The sequence below is a fragment of the Carassius carassius genome, chromosome 22 (genome assembly GCF_963082965.1).
Source record: "Carassius carassius chromosome 22, fCarCar2.1, whole genome shotgun sequence".
NCBI classification, from domain to species: domain Eukaryota; kingdom Metazoa; phylum Chordata; class Actinopteri; order Cypriniformes; family Cyprinidae; genus Carassius; species Carassius carassius.
Genome location: NC_081776.1, coordinates 20,883,183 through 20,903,794, shown reverse-complemented (window position 1 = coordinate 20,903,794; position 20,612 = coordinate 20,883,183). Strand labels below are relative to the sequence as shown.

The following is a 20,612-nucleotide window of genomic DNA, read 5'->3' as shown; positions in this document are numbered from 1 at the left end:
GGCTATAAATAGCATATTTTTACAACCGTAAACGACCAAAAGGAGGTTATTACAAACACTCAGTCAGGGTTTAAAGTGAGTTTTGAGTAAAAGTGTACTAATAATTTCATAAATAGTCTCATGTAGCTTGATGCTAACGTTAGCTCTAATGCAGCTACATAGCAGGTGCAGATCTTCTTCATAATGCATTTTGTAGTATTGTCAAAGGTTGTAAGAAAATGTTTTGTATTTTTATAGTAAGGCTTTTGATAATAGTGGGGTAAATGTATACTGGAAATGAAGCGATGTGGCTTGGTAAACCTTGAAATACCCAAAACAAAGGCTAATAGTAGTGGAATAAAAAAAAGAAAATCCTCATTTATCATTATTGTGTCATACCTGGCCGATCTGTGAAAGGCTTGTTTCGCAAGAACAATAGAATCAAACAAGAGATAATCGCATTCCAGGAGTCAAATCAATTTTATTAGCCTTTTATGAGCCTTCTCTAAAAATACACATGACATGGTCTTAGAAAAGGTTTAATAAAATTCACACTTTGTGAGATCAGATTCTGAAATAAAGTGAAGTATTAGTAGACTTGTGGCTTTAGCTTCATCATGTATCTAAAATCATATCCTACATCATTTAGTACACTGCAGTATGTTTTAAATATTTTTATTGACATGTTTGAGCTTATCTCTATTATAACAGTCTGAGTAATTCTGATTCATGAACAGTAAACTTTGAAGTGTCAGCTTTGGGAACATTATGTATCTAGTAAGAAAGACTCCTAAGCAGCAACCTTTTAATTTTGGGTATGTCATTTGTGTCTCCATGCTGAAAATGGGGGGTGACAAGTAAGGGGTTAAATTGTGTTACGAAGACGAATGAAGTTTTTACAGGTTTGGAACAACACGGGGGTAAGGGATTAGTGACACAATTTTGGGGTGAAGTATTCTTTTAATATCACTACTTTGAGTTGCAGACAATTGACACCGTTTCGTGTTTGCTTCAAGACAGTCGAGAATTGATTTCCACTTAAAACTTGAGCTCAGCGATTTGAGTTGTATTTAAAACAAAAGCCGCAAGTAATCCACATAACTACTTTCTATATTGTGAATGTCGGGAACCAAACTACTGTTTGGAAGACAAATTAAAAGAATAAGGGGAGCCTTGTGCTGCCCCAGGTTAGCAACTGGAGGAAGGATTAAGGAATGCACAACCTTACAAAAGGTTGTGGAACCTTGGTTTAATAGTGAGAGGGGAAAACACTGGGAAGAGGCATGTAATCCCACATTCTGCTGAACCAAAACAATGCCAATAGACAAAGACACCTAAGGGTTCTGCAAAGTTTATTAAAAAAAAAAAAAAACACTAGATTTACATGACCAGAGTAACTTCTCCACTAGAAACCACAGTCTGCTCCCCAGAGACAGCCTTGATACGAGTGTCTCTTCCTGAAAGAGAAATGTTCGAAGTGAGAATGCACTTCTAAAATGCTCCGTTCCTCTTGTCAAGAGAAAGCAAGAACTCACGTTTCCTAGTGCAGCTTTGCTCACAAGAGCCAGATGATGGATGGCACACCTCTGTACTGCAGTGGATGAAGATCTGACAGGGAAGAAAGAGGCTCAAGTCATAGAATCCACAAGTAGTAAATATACAGATGTTCAAGTAAAGGGGGGCATACGGTTTCCTTCAGAGCAGCCAGTGAGGCTGGATCTACAAATGTGAACATCTTCACAACAAAGCGCTTGTAGTGGGTTGGGAACTGAAGACCAGACGATCCAGTCACTGGAACCAGTGTGGTCAGATAGCGGTCGTCCTGGTAAGGGCATCTGAAAACAAGAGAAAGTTAGAAAGGGTCTCCCAGCAGACCAACTGGATAAAGATTGGCTGTACACTCACCCGTCGATCAGAAGGTTCCACTGGGGGAGACTGAGTGGACTGGGGGTTGAAGTCGTCCAACAACGTCCCAGCGTCAGGACAATGTTGGGGTCGGTCCTCTCCATAATGTGCACCTCAACATACACAGGCTCTCGCAGGACTTTTGTGATGGGATAATCAGCGTCACTGTAATAGGACGTGTAGGCCTCATCCCCTGAGGAACAACACTGGGGTTTAACCAGACTCCAGTTTGAAAGGCTTTAGGCAGACACAGGACAAGACCTTACCTTCAGCACAGCCTTTGGTGACACATTGGCCATTGGCCAGTCTGAGCTCCACCCTGAGAGGTCCAGGAGCAGCTACTGGTGGAGGTGGAGGAACAGAGTTGACCTCCACAACCAGAGCTTCCACAGAAGTTCCCGAATATCTACACTGGAGGAGAAACCTGGACGACACACAGCGAGCTTGTAGCATTTATCAGGGATTAATGGTCACACCAAGACATGGATCACCTACTCAAAATGACTGTCCCTTGTGATGGAACCATATGGTCCAATCCCCACTTCATACGAGGAGGTCATTCGGTTTTCATACACCACATATCCGCTGTCCTCCTGTGAATAGGAACGTGTCAGCATCCAGTCCATCATAAGCAATGCAGAATAAAACCAGTAGCTGCTGCTCACCATCACGCTCGTGCCACATGCGGTCACAGGGAACTGGTATATAGCAAAGGAAGGTGTAGACCCCACAGGAGCACAAGGTGGGTCATTTCCACCCAGTAGATGAACCGTATCCAGACTCAGTCGAGGCAGAGTAACGTCTCTAGACACCACTACCACAAACTGACCATCTCTAATACACTGGACAGTCACTAGAACAAGGTACAAGAGCAGATTAAATTCAGAGAATCAGTTTGACACGAACGGAATAAGATTGAGAACACTTACCCGCCCTTCCATAGAAACACTGCTGTCCGTTAAAGCAGCAGTTGATAGCTTCACACTCAGCACCACTGATCCCAGGTAGACCACATTGGATCTGCTCAGAATCAGCTACAGCACATTTATCAAGGGGCTCTGCCTGCACTACTGGCTTCTGAAACTGCTGTTTAACTGGCTTCTGAATCGGAAACTGCGGCTTAGTTATCTGTTGAACTGGCTTCTGAAGTGGAAATTGCGGGGTAGGTAGCTGTTGAACTGGCTTCTGAAGCGGAAACTGCTGGTTAGTTAGCTGTTGAACAGGCTTCTGAAGTGGAAATTGGGGGGTAGGTAGCTGTTGAACTGGCTTCTGAAGTGGAAATTGCGGGGTAGGTAGCTGTTGAACTGGCTTCTGAAGTGGAAACTGAGGTGTAGGAAGCTGTTGAACTGGTTTCTGAAGTGGAAACTGCTGGTTAGTTAGCTGTTGAACAGGCTTCTGAAGCGGAAACTGCGGCTTAGTTAGCTGTTGAACTGGATTCCGAAGCGGAAACTGTTGGTTAGTTAGCTGTTGAACTGTCTTCTGGAGCTGAAACTGCTGGTCAGTTTGCTGCATCATCAGAGCTTGAACATCCTGAAGCGACTTACTCCACTGTGGAACAGCATGACAGAATGCACAGACCAACGAAATCTGAACCAAACACCAACTTCCAGCCATTGTTCAACAGCTAAACACCAAGTGGAGATACTACTACTACTACTACTAGTGTTTAATGGCGGTTTGGCAGACCAACATAAATGGTGCATTTCCGCCACCTACTGATCTGGAGTGTGGAGTGTACTTGGCTTTGGAAGAGAGAGAAAAAAAAAAAAAAAAAAAAAAAAAAAAAAAAAAAAAAAAAAAAAAAAAAAAAAAAAAAAAAAATTTAAAAAAAAAAAAAAAAAAAAAAAAAAAAAAAAAAAAAATTAAATTCTATTTACTATTCCTGTTTTATTTAGATATTTAAATAATAATTCATGAATTCTTGATTGTCTTATTCCATTTCCTAGTAATACTTTAATTGAAATTGTATCAACTCCCATCCTTCCTAACTCTTGACTTAACTGTTGTCTCTCCCTTTCATATGCAGCACATTCTAAAAGAATATGCTGCACTGTTTCTAACTCCCCGCAATTGTCACATTTTCCTGTATCATGCTTCCCTATTTTATAAAGACTATAATTTAATGCAGTGTGACCAATTCTTAACCTTGTAATAATGACATCTTTTTTCCTATTTCCATATCTTTTCCTCTCATTTCCAACCCGTTCCTGAATTTGATAAAGATGTCTTCCTTTTGAGTCATTATTCCATATCTTTTGCCATTTTTTACTAATTTCAATTGCTATTAACCTCTTGATTTCTGATTTACTTAATGATACCTTAATTTCTATTTGTGGATGCTTTAATGCTTTCTTTGCCAACTTATCTACCTCCTCATTACCATCCACACCCACATGTGCTGGCACCCAGAGGAAGAATACCAATACCCCTAACTGCCTTGCTCTAAATAAACCTTGCAAAACTTCAAATATTAAATCTTGTCGAGATTCCGATTTTCCACTCATAAGACTAGTGAGAGCAGCCATTGAATCCGTACATATCACAATTCTTGATGGTTGCACTTCTTCAATCCACTGTATTGCTAATATGATAGCTAGTAATTCAGTAGTAAATACTGACACATGATCCGATACTCTTTTTGCAATTTTTATATTAAATGTAGGAATGAATACTGCTGCTGCTGTTCTACAAGACTCTGGATCCTTTGACCCATCTGTAAATACCTGTAATACTGAATAATATTCTCGATTTACATACTGTTCAACTACTAACTTAGTTGGTATGCTTATTTGATTATTTATTTCTTTATGTATTTGTAAGTCAATTAATGGCATAGGATACATCCAAGGGGGAATTGCTGGTATAGGAACAGAAGGGGCTATTAAATATTCTTTCAATCCCAAGCTATTTGCCTCCTTCCCTACTACCCAACCAAAGCTTTCTATTTCTTTGTATTCATACTCCCAACATTCCTTCAAAAGTATTTTTACTGGATGACTTTCCAGATGTCCACATACACCAGACCAGTATCTCATCCTCAATTGAAGTCTGCGTTGTTCCAATGATAATTCTCCTAATTCAACTTGTAATGATACTACCGGAGAAGATCTAAATGCTCCACAACAAATTCGCAATGCCTGATTTTGTATTACTTGTATTTTTTTAAGTAAAGTTTTATTCGCAGAACTATATACCATACTTCCATAGTCTATATTTGACCTGATCACTGCATAATAAATTCTTTTCAGTGACTGGCAACTTGCTCCCCAGTCCGCACCTGACAAGCATCTTAAGACATTTATTCCTTTTTTACACTTTTCTATCAATTTCTGAATATGAACTCCAAAGTTTAATTTATAATCCATCCACATACCCAGAAATCTCACTACATTGACTTGTTCCAGCTGATTACCATACATTTTAATATTTAACATAGGATTATTTTTCTTATTTGAAAAACAAATTACTTGTGTTTTTACCACAGAAAATCGAAAACCCCAACTATTTGACCATTTCTCCACCTCCTTCACTGCTTTTTGCATTTTATTCTCTACAAGCAGCCTATTACGCCCCCTTTTCCACAATGCCCCGTCGTCTGCATACAATGATCTTCCTATTCCAGTCTCAATATTTCTAAATATATCACTAATCATTAAGTTGAAAAGAATAGGGCTGCTCACACTTCCCTGGGGAGTTCCATTCTCAATTGAGAGAATCCTAGAATATGCAGACCCTACTCTAACTTGAATCGTTCTTCCAAACAAAAAACTTGAAATCCAGTTATACATTTTTCCCTCAATTCCCAAACTTTCCAATTTCATTAACAGCCCTTCTTTCCACAACATATCATAAGCCTTTTCAACATCGAAAAAGACTCCCACCAACATTTCTTTATTAACTTGAGCTTTTCGAATTTCCGCCTCCAAACTCAGAATTGAATCCATCGTATTTCGCCCTTTTCTAAATCCGCTTTGACATGCTGACAGCATACCTTTACTCTCCATTTCATACGTCAACCTATTCATAACCATCCGTTCCATAAGTTTGCATAAATTGGATGTCAATGCAATTGGTCTATAACTAACTGGCTGGGAATGGTCTTTTCCAGGTTTAGCGATTGGCACTATTACTCCATGTTTCCAACTCACAGGAATCTTCCCTGAATCCCAAATTTTATTAAAAAGTCTTAAAATTATATTCAATGATCCATCTGACAATTGCTTAATCATCTCATAACAGATTTCATCCTTTCCTGGGGAAGTATGTTTAACCCCTACAAGTGCTCTCTTTAACTCATATAAAGTAAATGTTGAGTCTAACCTACTTCCTGACGGAATCTTCTTTTCATATATATGCTCATTCTCTTTCACTTTCTGTTCCCTATACTTCTTCATATTATCTGTAATATTATCATTACTATGCACCTTTACAAATGCTTCCACTAACATCTCTGCTTTATCACTATCTTTTATCGCTATTTTCCCATGTCCTACTAAAACTGGAATATTAATATTTCTCTGAATCCCTCCCATCTTCCTAATCATGTTCCAAACTTCATTTATTTCAATGTCTTCCCCTATTCTATTGCAATATTCTCTCCAGAACATTCTTTTTGCTATTCTTATTTCTCTCCTAACCATAGCCTGAGCTCTCTTAAAAATAATGTAATCAGTAAACAATACAGATTTTCTGGCTTTCTTCATTGCTTTATTTCTTTCCCTCACTGCCTTACTACATTTTTCATTCCACCACGGGACTGCTTTTCTTCTACTTATAGTTTTCGTTTTTCCTATTACTTCCTCTGCCGTATTTCTTAACACTTTAATTACTTTCATACTTAACTCTTCTATTTCTTCAATTTCTCCCATTTCGTTCATATTGTTATTACACAGTTCTTTAAAAAGCTCCCAATTAGCTCCCTTAAATTTCCATCTTGGCATTCTCTCCACCACAGTTTGTACAATATCCACACCAATTTGACACCATATTGGATAGTGATCACTTCCCATTGAACTTTGCTTGCTTACACTCCATTCACATTTTCTAGCTAGATCTTCTGAAACCAGAGTAATATCTAATGCTGAATTACGCCCATTACTCACATCTATTCTTGTTATACTTCCATTATTAATACATACTAACCGTCCCCAATCTAGCATTTCTTCCACTATTAACCCATTATAATCTGTTTTAACACTCCCCCATAATGTATTATGTGCGTTAAAATCACCACACCATACTACCTTCTGACTAGTATTACCTCTTATTTTTTCCACTGCATTCTTACATAGCTTTTCACATGGATTATAAAAATTAATTATTTTTATACTTTGATTCCCTTCCCATACTTCCATCATCAACGCCTCTTGATCCTCACTCACTTCTACATTCCTGTATCCCACCCCTTGTTTTATAAATATTGCTACCCCACCTCCATTACAGTTTTTCCTATCTTTCCTAATTAGTTGATACCCTTGCAAAACAAAATTTAACTGAGGTTTAAACCATGTCTCCTGTATACATATAATATCTGGTCTTTTATCCAGATCAGAGATGAATTTTTTAAACTCTTGTCCATTAGCAATTAAGCTTCTCGCATTCCACTGGAATATTAAAAGCACCATTATGAACCACCACATCCTGCTTGCGTATTTGTTAACTGCATCTTTAATTTTTCATTAATCATTTCCACAGAAATCCCCTCAATCTCTAGATATTTTTCAGCTGCTTTTATTATTATTCTGATTCTTTCAGTCCGGCTTTCTGTTTGCGCAGAACAATTCACCACTTCAGCTATAAAGGTTACAAATGCCACATTATTCTTAATCCCAAAGCTCTCTTTAGTTTTTCCCTGAGCCGTTTCCATCTTTTGTTGAGGAATTCCTTTACCTTTATCCCCTGATTCCAAAGTATTTCCTACTTTCTTCACCGCCTCCGAATATGACAATCCTTCCTTTATTCTTACATTTTGCACTTGAGCTGCATTTTTCCTCACCTCACATCCTCCATACCCCGCACTATGCTCCCCTCCGCAATTACAACACTTGGGATCAACTCCTTGCTCGCATTTGCCATATTCATGCTCTCCACCGCATCTCGCACACCTTTGTTTACCTCTGCATACAGCCGCTACATGTCCAAACTTTTGGCATTTGTAGCATCTTAGTGGAGGGGGTACGTAAAGCCTAACCGAGAAACTCATAAATCCTAAAAAGACTTTACTTGGCAGCTTATCCTCATCAAACTGAATCATCACTGATAGACTATCTCCCCTTTCATTGTTTCTATTACATTTAAGTCTTTTCACACCAATTACTGCGCCTCCCGTAAGACCTTTCTTAATCTTTTCCTCTGTTACATCAGTAGGGATCCCTGTAATTACTCCTTTAACCCATTTCTTTTCTTCTTGAACTGAACAATTCACACCCTGTCCCATGATCGTTTTAATTTCTAGAGCCTTTTTCTGTTGTCTACTGTCCTTACAATATATAATCAATCTACCATCCCTCAACTTCTTCACACTTTCAACCAGTCCTATTTTTTCCTTAATCACTTTAGATAATTTCAGTGGATTAATGACACTGAAAGATCCAGCATCTAATTTCAACAATACCTTAAACTCTTCTTTCCTTCCCCTTGTCACGTGTAATCCATTCTCACTTTCAGTTTCCGATTCATTTCTTCTATTTTTCTTCCTTTTCCGATTTCCTACTGTACTCCATTCACTATCTCCACCTTCCGCGCCAAAATTTTCATCCTCCATTTCCGGATCGCTACCGGATTCTACTCCACTTCCTACCATGCACACTCCAGTCACAGATCAGCTGTCTTCCGCCAGCCCCACCCACCAAGTGGAGATATTGCCCTTTGGTCTTTTTGTATTCTACAGATTTCAGCTAATTAACGATAGTCCCTCCCTCTTCATTAACTACTGGGTGATTCTCATTGGATCTCAAGATTCAATTCTTATTGAAAGAACGCTTTAAAAGCAACACAGAGGCTGCGTCCACATCTTCACTGACAACTCTCTCAAGCCTTGTTCACGCGGACGCTAAACATTCTTTCCAAATCTTTATCTTCGTCTGATACAGGCTCAAACATATCAGGTTGGAAGCCTAATCTCTCCATCTTTCACGCTGGAAAGAAGAGATCCGAGCTGTGAAACCGCCAATCAGAGCAGAGCTCGACATTATTGTTCATGACCCTTCCAAATAATTCTAGGGACAAATCCCAGGGTTGTAAATGGACATGTAAAACCGTTCTGGAGAATTTTTGCCCATACCCAAGCCACGTACCTTTTATGTAGATATCATTTAAAATATTGTATCAACGCATTCTATGGCACCTTTAACTGGGATTATGAACTCCTATTTTGGCCGGAAAGAATAGTTTGAATTTCTTAACGATGGATTTGTTTCTTAGAAACACACAGCCTTTCCCTCCAAAAGACAGTAATTGATGTGAATTACTTGTGGATTATTTTTATATTTATATCAGCTCTTTGTACTTTCGTTCTGATGCCACCCATTCATTGGGGAGCAAGTGATGTAATTCTACATTTTTCCAATTCTTTTCCAATGATAAACTAAAAACTCTTTTAAAAAAAAGAGAGATTTTTATGAATATTCTCTATTATTTGAGTCATATCAGGGGCTTTTTTAATGACATTCATTGTCTATCATAGACACACTGTCAAACTTTAACTGAAAAATTGTAAATAAGTGTAGATGAAAATCTCAGATCCTTATCAAGCCTTCCATTGGCTAGTGACATTCCAGAACGTTCTCATTTGTTAATTACAGGTCCAGAGGAGAATCAAAGGTAATCAGTCAAGCTGAAAGGGGAGGAGCCGCTTAAATTCAAAGCTGTACTTAATGGCAAAGACGAGGACTGGTGGGTATTGTGTTAACGTTTGTCAGGATGGGTCTTTTGCAATATGTGTTAGTGCTGGTTGTGCTTGTGGTGTTTGATCTGAAGAATGCTTTTGGAAGTTTGAGATCCAGTCAAAGTCCAAAAAGCAAGAAGCATCAATCATATCCAGCTTCCAGAGTGCCTGTTTCTTCTCAAGTGCTCGGAGACACTTTGCAGAAGGCTTCTCCGTCTCAGAGTCTTGACTACAGAGGATTTGCACAAGAGCCTCTTGGTCTTCAGGAGAAGCAGGTGTTGCAGGGTCCAGTGAAGCCTTTGGACTGGAGGTTTCCCATTGTTCCAGAAGTGCCGAGTGAGATGGCGGTGGACTTCCATTTGAGGCAACCTGTGACTCCCAGTAGTGTAGCTATTCAATGCGGTGAGAACCGGGTTCATGTGGAGGTACAGCAGGACTTGTTTAGCAATGGTGAACTGATCCAGCCATCTGGTCTGACTTTGGGAGGATGTCCTGTTGTCGGTTTGGTCCCAGGCTCCAAGGTGCTCTTCTTTGAGAACGAACTGCAGGACTGCAACAGTGTGTTGATGGTAAGAGCGGTTAAGTGTTACTAGATCTATTGAACCCTACTAAAAATGGGCCCTTGTTTTGGTATCGATGGCTCCCTGAATCTATAACATCCATGGGACGGTTCTTTTATAGTGGGGGGAAAAACCCTTAATAACTGCTTACTCGGGTAACCAAGTGTTATGGCATGACTTGCTAAGATGCCTTTTGGAATGGGTTGGGGTTTGGGGAGAATCCTCTTGGTAACAACGTCAGTCTCCTATAGATGACCAAGGATGAGCTTGTCTACACCTTTGCCCTTACCTACACTCCTGAGGCGTTTGCTGGCACTCCGATTACCCGTGCAGGTGGTGCAGTTATTGGTGTTCAATGCCATTATCAAAGGTAAGTGACCTTTTGTGACTCATGGCATTGCTTGCGGTGGTGGAACCGGAAGCCCGTTTAATTGGTAACTTGAACGGCAGGTTTCAAAATGTCAGCGGTAATGCCTTGAAGCCAACTTGGGTCCCTTATGCCTCAACGGAGGCTGGTGAAGAAGTCTTGCTGTTCTCCCTGAAGCTCATGATGGGTTTGTGCAGTTTCTCTAGACCTCCTGCCTTCTGAACGAGGCTGTGCCTAAGCAGTTCTTCCCTCTTGCAGATGACTGGTCCTATGAGAGGCCTTCAAACTCTTACTTCCTGGGTGACGTTATTAATGTTGAGGCATCCGTGAAGGTATACAACCACGTCCCTCTGCGTGTGTTTGTGGACAGCTGTGTGGCCACCCAAGTACCTGATGTGAACGCCCTTCCGAGATATTTGTTCATTGAGAATCATGGGTGTGTTCATGTCACCAGATGCTGCAGAGTTGAGTTGTTCTCGCGTTTGCTCCTTGTAACCACTTTGTCCCCGACAACTACTTTTCACTCCTTAGATGTCTTGTGGATGCCAAGGTCACAGCTTCCAGCTCGCGCTTCATGCCTCGATCCCAGGAAGACAAAATCCGGTTCCAGCTGGAGGCCTTCATGTTCCAGGGGGGATCCAGTCCTTCTGTATGTATTCCGAGTGTTGGGGAGAACGACCTCTCCCATTTGCTTTGGTTTGTGACCCCTTACCCGTGGTGTCTCTTGCAGATCTACATAACGTGTGTTCTGAAGGCCACTCTTGCTTCTGCACCTAGTGACGCGCTCCACAAATCCTGTTCCTTTGCCAATGGGTATGTTCATGCCACGTACGAATACATTAAAGGTGCCATGTCTGATTTTTTTCGTATTGCAGGTGGCTTGCTGCTGATGGGAACCACCAGGTTTGTGGTTGCTGTGACTCCACATGTGGTCCTGATGGTGGAACTGCTGCTTCTCCTTTTGGAGGTAGGAAGGTGCTTTTAAGCTTGGTTTTTGACCCTTCAAGCACTTAACTCTGGTGTCTGCTTTTTTTTTTCTAGGCCTTCAGTGGGAAGGGAAGGCCTCGCTCGGTCCTGTAGTGGTTCAAGAGCACAAGAAGACTTTGGCTGGTCTTCAATAAATGTGGGGGAGCAAACTTATTCTTGCTTCGGTTTTTCTTGTCTAGTTTAACCAATTGATTTGAGCGAGGAAGCGGGTAGTCCTACTGTACCTATTCTCTTGCCAGAAGGAAAGGCTCCCTTTTCACGTTAGGGAAGTTAATAACCCTTTTAAAGGGACCTGCTGTGAGCTCCCTTTTGATGAGTACTGTAAAGGTGGAATACATTGCCCATGATGCTGTAAAGGGAATTCTGGGAGTTCTGCGTGAACGTCCACTTCCTAGAAGCACTGCAGATTTTGCGTGCCTCTTATGCAGTGAACTTGATTTCTTCGTGTTGGTAACTTCAAATGAGCAGTTTAATCTTCTCCTTGCATCCCCAAATAGGTTTGCTCAGTTAAATCTGTTTCCTAATGCTCCTTGTTGACATCTCTAATGCTTTTAAATCCATGTACAATAAAAGCGCACTCCCAGTATCAACACTGGCACAACATTTTCCACCTTCAGATGGGTTATTTATAGGTTTTTCCATTGTGTTAGGAAAATGGCAGGCATCTCTTAAGTTCAATTTAGTATTTGGGGAGCCAAACTTGCAGAACCTGTACTGACGTAAGGGGTTTTTTGTGCAGTAGCAGGTCAGTTATAATTCTGAGAAATCATTGCCGAAATGACACCCAAAGAGAACTAATGTTTGGACTGGTGGATGAAATTCACCAAGCATTCATATTCAGTCACGTCTGCAGTGGTTTGTGTTCTCATAGATTCACTGAAAAGTGTCAAATAGGGTTTATAGTCAAAAGTTGCATATACACAGAGATATATTTACTGATGTTTACTTCATATTTCTTCAGACAGAATCATAATATCTATTCATTTTCCACTGATTTACGCGATCTGATGATAATGATCCGCTCCCAGCCCTGTCTCTGTGTGTATAGTCTTCCGTGTGCGCGCTGACAGAGACCGGATTCGCCCGTGTCTTGTGCATCATATCCCGCCCTGTCCTGCCCATGATGCATTTCCTGTACACTTCCGTGTTGATATCTGACCACAACAACACAGAGAAACCTCTGTACCCATGAAATATCCAAATAATAAACACACGATTACGTTAGTTAATAGTTGGTATGTGATTTTCTTGAGATTTGGGGCGTTTTTATAACAATATTAAAAATGTACATCTGAAATGCTAACTTGTGCAGCGACGTAAAAGGCTATAAATAGCATATTTTTACAACCGTAAACGACCAAAAGGAGGTTATTACAAACACTCAGTCAGGGTTTAAAGTGAGTTTTGAGTAAAAGTGTACTAATAATTTCATAAATAGTCTCATGTAGCTTGATGCTAACGTTAGCTCTAATGCAGCTACATAGCAGGTGCAGATCTTCTTCATAATGCATTTTGTAGTATTGTCAAAGGTTGTAAGAAAATGTTTTGTATTTTTATAGTAAGGCTTTTGATAATAGTGGGGTAAATGTATACTGGAAATGAAGCGATGTGGCTTGGTAAACCTTGAAATACCCAAAACAAAGGCTAATAGTAGCGGAATAAAAAAAAGAAAATCCTCATTTATCATTATTGTGTCATACCTGGCCGATGTGTGAAAGGCTTGTTTCGCAAGAACAATAGAATCAAACAAGAGATAATCGCATTCCAGGAGTCAAATCAATTTTATTAGCCTTTTATGAGCCTTCTCTAAAAATACACATGACATGGTCTTAGAAAAGGTTTAATAAAATTCACACTTTGTGAGATCAGATTCTGAAATATCAAAGTGAAGTATTAGTAGACTTGTGGCTTTAGCTTCATCATGTATCTAAAATCATATCCTACATCATTTAGTACACTTCAGTATGTTTTAAATATTTTTATTGACATGTTTGAGCTTATCTCTATTATAACAGTCTGAGTAATTCTGATTCATGAACAGTAAACTTTGAAGTGTCAGCTTTGGGAACATTATGTATCTAGTAAGAAAGACTCCTAAGCAGCAACCTTTTAATTTTGGGTATGTCATTTGTGTCTCCATGCTGAAAATGGGGGGTGACAAGTAAGGGGTTAAATTGTGTTACGAAGACGAATGAAGTTTTTACAGGTTTGGAACAACACGGGGGTAAGGGATTAGTGACACAATTTTGGGGTGAAGTATTCCTTTAATATCACTACTTTGAGTTGCAGACAATTGACACCGTTTCGTGTTTGCTTCAAGACAGTCGAGAACTGATTTCCACTTAAAACTTGAGCTCAGCGATTTGAGTTGTATTTAAAACAAAAGCCGCAAGTAATCCACATAACTACTTTCTATATTGTGAATGTCGGGAACCAAACTACTGTTTGGAAGACAAATTAAAAGAATAAGGGGAGCCTTGTGCGGCCCCAGGTTAGCAACTGGAGGAAGGATTAAGGAATGCACAACCTTACAAAAGGTTGTGGAACCTTGGTTTAATAGTGAGAGGGGAAAACACTGGGAAGAGGCATGTAATCCCACATTCTGCTGAACCAAAACAATGCCAATAGACAAAGACACCTAAGGGTTCTGCAAAGTTTATTAAAAAAAAAAAAAAAACACTAGATTTACATGACCAGAGTAACTTCTCCACTAGAAACCACAGTCTGCTCCCCAGAGACAGCCTTGATACGAGTGTCTCTTCCTGAAAGAGAAATGTTCGAAGTGAGAATGCACTTCTAAAATGCTCCGTTCCTCTTGTCAAGAGAAAGCAAGAACTCACGTTTCCTAGTGCAGCTTTGCTCACAAGAGCCAGATGATGGATGGCACACCTCTGTACTGCAGTGGAAGAAGATCTGACAGGGAAGAAAGAGGCTCAAGTCATAGAATCCACAAGTAGTAAATATACAGATGTTCAAGTAAAGGGGGGCATACGGTTTCCTTCAGAGCAGCCAGTGAGGCTGGATCTACAAATGTGAACATCTTCACAACAAAGCGCTTGTAGTGGGTTGGGAACTGAAGACCAGACGATCCAGTCACTGGAACCAGTGTGGTCAGATAGCGGTCGTCCTGGTAAGGGCATCTGAAAACAAGAGAAAGTTAGAAAGGGTCTCCCAGCAGACCAACTGGATAAAGATTGGCTGTACACTCACCCGTCGATCAGAAGGTCCCACTGGGGGAGACTGAGTGGACTGGGGGTTGAAGTCGTCCAACAACGTCCCAGCGTCAGGACAATGTTGGGGTCGGTCCTCTCCATAATGTGCACCTCAACATACACAGGCTCTCGCAGGACTTTTGTGATGGGATAATCAGCGTCACTGTAATAGGACGTGTAGGCCTCATCCCCTGAGGAACAACACTGGGGTTTAACCAGACTCCAGTTTGAAAGGCTTTAGGCAGACACAGGACAAGACCTTACCTTCAGCACAGCCTTTGGTGACACATTGGCCATTGGCCAGTCTGAGCTCCACCCTGAGAGGTCCAGGAGCAGCTACTGGTGGAGGTGGAGGAACAGAGTTGACCTCCACAACCAGAGCTTCCACGGAAGTTCCCGAATATCTACACTGGAAGAGAAACCTGGACGACACACAGCGAGCTTGTAGCATTTATCAGGGATTAATGGTCACACCAAGACATGGATCACCTACTCAAAATGACTGTCCCTTGTGATGGAACCATATGGTCCAATCCCCACTTCATACGAGGAGGTCATTCGGTTTTCATACACCACATATCCGCTGTCCTCCTGTGAATAGGAACGTGTCAGCATCCAGTCCATCATAAGCAATGCAGAATAAAACCAGTAGCTGCTGCTCACCATCACGCTCGTGCCACATGCGGTCACAGGGAACTGGTATATAGCAAAGGAAGGTGTAGACCCCACAGGAGCACAAGGTGGGTCATTTCCACCCAGTAGATGAACCGTATCCAGACTCAGTCGAGGCAGAGTAACGTCTCTAGACACCACTACCACAAACTGACCATCTCTAATACACTGGACAGTCACTAGAACAAGGTACAAGAGCAGGTTAAATTCAGAGAATCAGTTTGACACGAACGGAATAAGATTGAGAACACTTACCCGCCCTTCCATAGAAACACTGCTGTCCGTTAAAGCAGCAGTTGATAGCTTCACACTCAGCACCACTGATCCCAGGTAGACCACATTGGATCTGCTCAGAATCAGCTACAGCACATTTATCAAGGGGCTCTGCCTGCACTACTGGCTTCTGAAACTGCTGTTTAACTGGCTTCTGAATCGGAAACTGCGGCTTAGTTATCTGTTGAACTGGCTTCTGAAGTGGAAATTGCGGGGTAGGTAGCTGTTGAACTGGCTTCTGAAGCGGAAACTGCTGGTTAGTTAGCTGTTGAACAGGCTTCTGAAGCGGAAACTGCGGCTTAGTTAACTGTTGAACAGGCTTCTGAAGTGGAAATTGCGGGGTAGGTAGCTGTTGAACTGGCTTCTGAAGTGGAAACTGCGGTGTAGGTAGCTGTTGAACTGGCTTCTGAAGTGGAAACTGCGGTGTAGGTAGCTGTTGAACTGGTTTCTGAAGTGGAAACTGCTGGTTAGTTAGCTGTTGAACAGGCTTCTGAAGCGGAAACTGCGGCTTAGTTAGCTGTTGAACTGGCTTCCGAAGCGGAAACTGTTGGTTAGTTAGCTGTTGAACTGGCTTCTGGAGCTGAAACTGCTGGTCAGTTTGCTGCATCATCAGAGCTTGAACATCCTGAAGCGACTTACTCCACTGTGGAACAGCATGACAGAACGCACAGACCAACGAAATCTGAACCAAACACCAACTTCCAGCCATTGTTCAACAGCTAAACACCAAGTGGAGATCTTCTTCTTCTAGGATTTAATGGCGGTTGGCAAACCAACTTAAAAGGTGCATTCCCGCCACCTACTGATATGGAGTGTGAAGCGCATATTTGGAAAGGAAGTTTAAACTAGATCTAACCAAGTGGAGATTCTTCTTCTTCTTCTAGGATTTAATGGCGGTTGGCAAACCAACTTAAAAGGTGCATTCCCGCCACCTACTGATATGGAGTGTGAAGCGCATATTTGGAAAGGAAGTTTAAACTAGATCTACTCTTTAAAAAAAAAAAAAAAAAAAAAAAAAAAAAAAAAAAAAAAAAAAAAAAAAAAAAAAAAAAAAAAAAAAAAAAAAAAAATTATATATATATATCCATATAAAATTTACACATAATGGAGTTTTAAATCCTATTAAATAATCCTGTTTCCTTTAAAAATATAAATAACTCATGATAAACTCTTGATTGTTTAGCACCTTGTCCTAGGAGAACCTGAAGTGTCAACTCATTGATTCCTACACTTCTTAAAGCATGTCTTAACTGGGACCGCTCTCTTTCATAAGCTTCGCATTCTAAAAGGACATGCTCTATATTTTCAACTAACCCACATTTGTCACAATTTCCATTCTCATGTTTACCAATTCTTTGTAAGCTTTGATTTAATAAACAATGTCCAATACGCATTCTTGTTATTAAAACATCCTCTTTCCGGTTTCCGAATCTTCTTCTCTCTGACCCAACTTTTCCTTGAATGCAGTAAAAATGTCTACCTTTCTTTCCTTCATTCCATTCTTTCTGCCAAATTTCCTGTATTTGTTTAGCTATTATCACTTTAATTTCTGTTTTACTTAATGCCACTTCAATGTCAATTTGTGAATGATTTAATGCCTGTTTAGCCTGATTATCAGCCTCCTCATTTCCTTTCACACCCATATGCGATGGAACCCATACAAGATTCACCAGAAGTCCATACTGTCTTGTTCTGTAAAGACTCTGCATTACTTCATTTATCATGTCTTGCCTTGCTGATGATGTTCCACTTTCCAAGCTATTTAGTGCGGATAAAGAATCTGTACATATCACTACCCTTGTTGGTTGGATTTCTTCTATCCACTGAAGCGCTAGACATATTGCAATAATTTCTGCAGAGAATACTGAAAGATAATCTGATATTCTTTTTGCTATTCTAATGTTAAAAAGTGGAATATATACCGCTACTGCTGTTTTCCCAGATTCTGGATCTTTTGAACCATCAGTGTATATTTGAACTGCACTATAATAACTTTGATCAATGTATTGCTGTATATTAAAATTTCCTAATCCATTTGTATTGTTATGCTTTTCTTTAAGCAATTGAGTATCAATCAAAGGCATTGGGAAAAACCAAGGAGGAATTGCTGACCTAGCCACAGTAGGAGCAACATTGAAGTCACTTAATCCCATTCTCCGGGCTTCCTCACTGGCCTTCCATCCAAAACTTGATAACTTTTTATGTCCATATTCCCAACAATCCTCCAACACCATTTTAACTGGGTGACTGTCCAAGTGTCCCTTTATACTTATAAAATACCTCATCTTTAACTTGAGCCTACGAATTACTTGAGGCATTACACCCATCTCTACTTGCACTGCTGTTATTGGAGAGGATCTAAACGCTCCACAACAAACTCGCAAAGCTTGTGACTGAATTGCCTCTATTTTTACGAGTTGTGTTTTGGATGCAGTGCAATATACCATACTGCCATAATCTATTGCTGATCTTATTAGAGCACAATATATTATTTTAAGAGACTGGCGACATGCTCCCCAATCAACTCCTGCTAAACACCTCATGATATTTAATGCTTTTTTGCATTTGTCAACCAGTTTCTGGATATGCATACTAAAATTCAATTTCAAATCCATCCATATACCCAGAAACCTCACAACTGCTGTTTGCTTCACTTCTTGTCCATACAATCTGATGTTAATGGTAGGGTTACTTTTCCTTTTTGCAAAACAAATTACCTGCGTTTTATCTACTGAAAACCGAAATCCCCATTCATTTGCCCAATTTTCTACCATTTTAACGGCATTCTGCAAACATCTTTCCACATTCTTTACATTACGCCCTCTTTTCCACAGTGCTCCATCATCCGCATATAAAGATCTTCCAATGCCCCTATCAACCTTTGTAAAGATGTCGTTAATCATAATATTAAACAGAATTGGACTACTAACGCTTCCCTGAGGTGTTCCATTCTCTATTGTGTGTATCTGAGAAAAAGCAGTACTTACTCTTACTTGTATAGTTCTGTTAAACAGGAAATCCCTGATCCAGTTATACATTCTTCCTTTAATTTCCATTTTTTCTAACTTAATTAAAAGTCCCTCTTTCCACATCATGTCATAAGCTTTTTCAACATCAAAAAATACCCCAACTAAAGCTTCCTTATTTACCTGAGCCTTTCTTATTTCAGATTCCAGGCACAGTACTGAGTCCATTGTATTACGTCCTTTCCTAAATCCACTTTGATAAGGTGATAAAATATTATCCCTTTCAATGACATATACTAATCTACTCATGACCATACGCTCCATTATTTTGCATAGATTAGACGTTAAAGCTATAGGTCTATAATTATTTGGCTGTGTATGATCTTTGCCTGGTTTTGGAATTGGCACTATGACACCATGCTTCCAGTCATTTGGTAACTTTCCTAACTCCCAAACCTTATTAAAAAGCCTCAAAATTGTCTCTAATGCTGTCTCTGATAAATGTTTTACCATCTCATAACAAATGTCATCTCTGCCTGGAGATGTTTGCTTAACCCCTGCAAGCGCTTTTTTCAATTCGTACAAATTAAACTCTGAATCCATTGTACTTCCTGAAAGTCCCTTTTCCTCCAATAAATGAGGATATTTACTTAGTATCTGGTCCCTAGTTTTCCTCGCATCCTCTGATAAATTCGAATTACTATGAATTTTAACGAATGTTTCTGCAAATACCTCTGCTTTACCGCTTTCAGATATAATTTGTCTATTATTATATTCTAATACAGGTATGTTGTAACCTCTTTGTATCCCTCCCATCTTTCGTATCATATTCCATAACTCACTTATTTCAATGTCTTCCCCTATTCTATTACAAAATTCCCTCCAATAATTTCTTTTAGATGTCCGAATGACTCTTCTCACTATAGCTTGTGCCCTTTTATAACTTATTAAATCATTATAATTAAGTGACCTTCTTACCTTCTTGAGTGCTTTATTTCTCCTTTTTGTTGCCTCACTACACTCCTCGTTCCACCATGGCATAACTTTCTTCCTGCTGCCTGCCTTCCTCTTACCTATTACTTCTACTGCTGTACTCTGAAGAACCTTGCATATTTCATCATTAAAAACATCAACATCTTCTATACATTTACTAATGTCCTTCATTTTGCTTCCACATAACTCCTTATACTTATCCCAATCCGCTGACTTGAACCTCCACCTAGGCATTCTTTCCCCCACTCTTTGTTCTATATCTACTCCAACTTTACTGCAAATAGGAAAATGATCACTTCCTACAGTACTTTGTTTTAGTACTTTCCATTCACATTTACTCGCTAAACTTTCAGATACTATTGTCAAGTCTAATACCGAATGCCTTCCCTTATTCAAATCAATTCTAGTATGACTTCCATCATTAATGCACACTAATCTTCCCCAATCTAGCATATCTTCAATGATCTTACCATTATAATCTGTTTTTGCGCTTCCCCATATTGAACTATGAGCGTTAAAATCACCACACCACACCATTTTTTGACTTTCATTTCCTCCTATACTTTCTAGAATATCCTTGCTTAACCTATCACATGGATTGTAAAAATTAATTACTCTAATACACCTTGATCCTTCCCATATTTCCACCACCACAACTTCTACTTCCCCATCTACCTCAACTGTTTTATACCCGATTCCTTGCTTTATAAAAGTAGCTACTCCACCTCCATTCCCTTGTTGTCTATCCCTCCGAATAGTAGTATATCCATGTATTAGAAAGTTATATTGTGACTTAAGCCAAGTTTCCTGTAT

General features: G+C 39.9%; 3 protein-coding genes across 3 annotated transcripts; 1 reads left to right on the top strand and 2 right to left on the bottom strand.

Moving 5' to 3' along the window:
- Positions 1 to 1,346: 1,346 nt before the first annotated feature.
- LOC132098441 (zona pellucida sperm-binding protein 4-like) lies at positions 1,347 to 2,302 on the bottom strand. Its single transcript, XM_059504558.1, has 4 exons — positions 1,885 to 2,302; positions 1,667 to 1,814; positions 1,515 to 1,587; positions 1,347 to 1,436 (listed from the first exon to the last, which is right to left on the bottom strand). Exons 1-4 carry the CDS (start codon positions 1,986 to 1,988, stop codon positions 1,360 to 1,362), a joined length of 402 nt encoding a protein of 133 aa, XP_059360541.1. The 5' UTR covers positions 1,989 to 2,302; the 3' UTR covers positions 1,347 to 1,359.
- A 7,493-nt stretch (positions 2,303 to 9,795) lies between these two features.
- LOC132098440 (zona pellucida sperm-binding protein 3-like) lies at positions 9,796 to 11,836 on the top strand. The gene is made up of 8 exons (XM_059504557.1): positions 9,796 to 10,338; positions 10,581 to 10,699; positions 10,780 to 10,883; positions 10,955 to 11,132; positions 11,228 to 11,345; positions 11,427 to 11,509; positions 11,572 to 11,663; positions 11,738 to 11,836. Exons 1-8 carry the CDS (start codon positions 9,805 to 9,807, stop codon positions 11,815 to 11,817), a joined length of 1,308 nt encoding a protein of 435 aa, XP_059360540.1. The 5' UTR covers positions 9,796 to 9,804; the 3' UTR covers positions 11,818 to 11,836.
- A 2,519-nt stretch (positions 11,837 to 14,355) lies between these two features.
- Positions 14,356 to 16,549, bottom strand: LOC132098439 (zona pellucida sperm-binding protein 4-like). Its single transcript, XM_059504556.1, has 8 exons — positions 15,823 to 16,549; positions 15,559 to 15,746; positions 15,389 to 15,486; positions 15,160 to 15,317; positions 14,894 to 15,086; positions 14,676 to 14,823; positions 14,524 to 14,596; positions 14,356 to 14,445 (listed from the first exon to the last, which is right to left on the bottom strand). The coding sequence occupies exons 1-8, from the start codon at positions 16,547 to 16,549 to the stop codon at positions 14,369 to 14,371; spliced, it is 1,662 nt and encodes a 553-aa protein (XP_059360539.1). The 3' UTR covers positions 14,356 to 14,368.
- Between the last annotated feature and the right edge of the window lie 4,063 nt (positions 16,550 to 20,612).

What these genes read in the sequence shown, in the direction of transcription:
- LOC132098441 (XM_059504558.1), bottom strand. Translation starts at nt 1,988, where the DNA reads ATGGAGAGGACCGACCCCAACATTGTCCTGACGCTGGGACGTTGTTGG. An exon ending in TGGAACCTTCTGATCGACGG is followed by an intron (nt 1,815 to 1,884) that starts GTGAGTGTACAG and finishes TCTTGTTTTCAG; the next exon opens with ATGCCCTTACCAGGACGACC. An exon ending in TGGCTGCTCTGAAGGAAACC is followed by an intron (nt 1,588 to 1,666) that starts GTATGCCCCCCT and finishes CTTCCCTGTCAG; the next exon opens with ATCTTCATCCACTGCAGTAC.
- LOC132098440 (XM_059504557.1), top strand. Translation starts at nt 9,805, where the DNA reads ATGGGTCTTTTGCAATATGTGTTAGTGCTGGTTGTGCTTGTGGTGTTT. An exon ending in CTCCCTGAAGCTCATGATGG is followed by an intron (nt 10,884 to 10,954) that starts GTTTGTGCAGTT and finishes TCCCTCTTGCAG; the next exon opens with ATGACTGGTCCTATGAGAGG. An exon ending in TGCTGCTTCTCCTTTTGGAG is followed by an intron (nt 11,664 to 11,737) that starts GTAGGAAGGTGC and finishes TTTTTTTTCTAG; the next exon opens with GCCTTCAGTGGGAAGGGAAG.
- LOC132098439 (XM_059504556.1), bottom strand. Translation starts at nt 16,549, where the DNA reads ATGGCTGGAAGTTGGTGTTTGGTTCAGATTTCGTTGGTCTGTGCGTTC. An exon ending in CATGTGGCACGAGCGTGATG is followed by an intron (nt 15,487 to 15,558) that starts GTGAGCAGCAGC and finishes TCCTATTCACAG; the next exon opens with GAGGACAGCGGATATGTGGT. An exon ending in CACCAAAGGCTGTGCTGAAG is followed by an intron (nt 15,087 to 15,159) that starts GTAAGGTCTTGT and finishes GTTGTTCCTCAG; the next exon opens with GGGATGAGGCCTACACGTCC.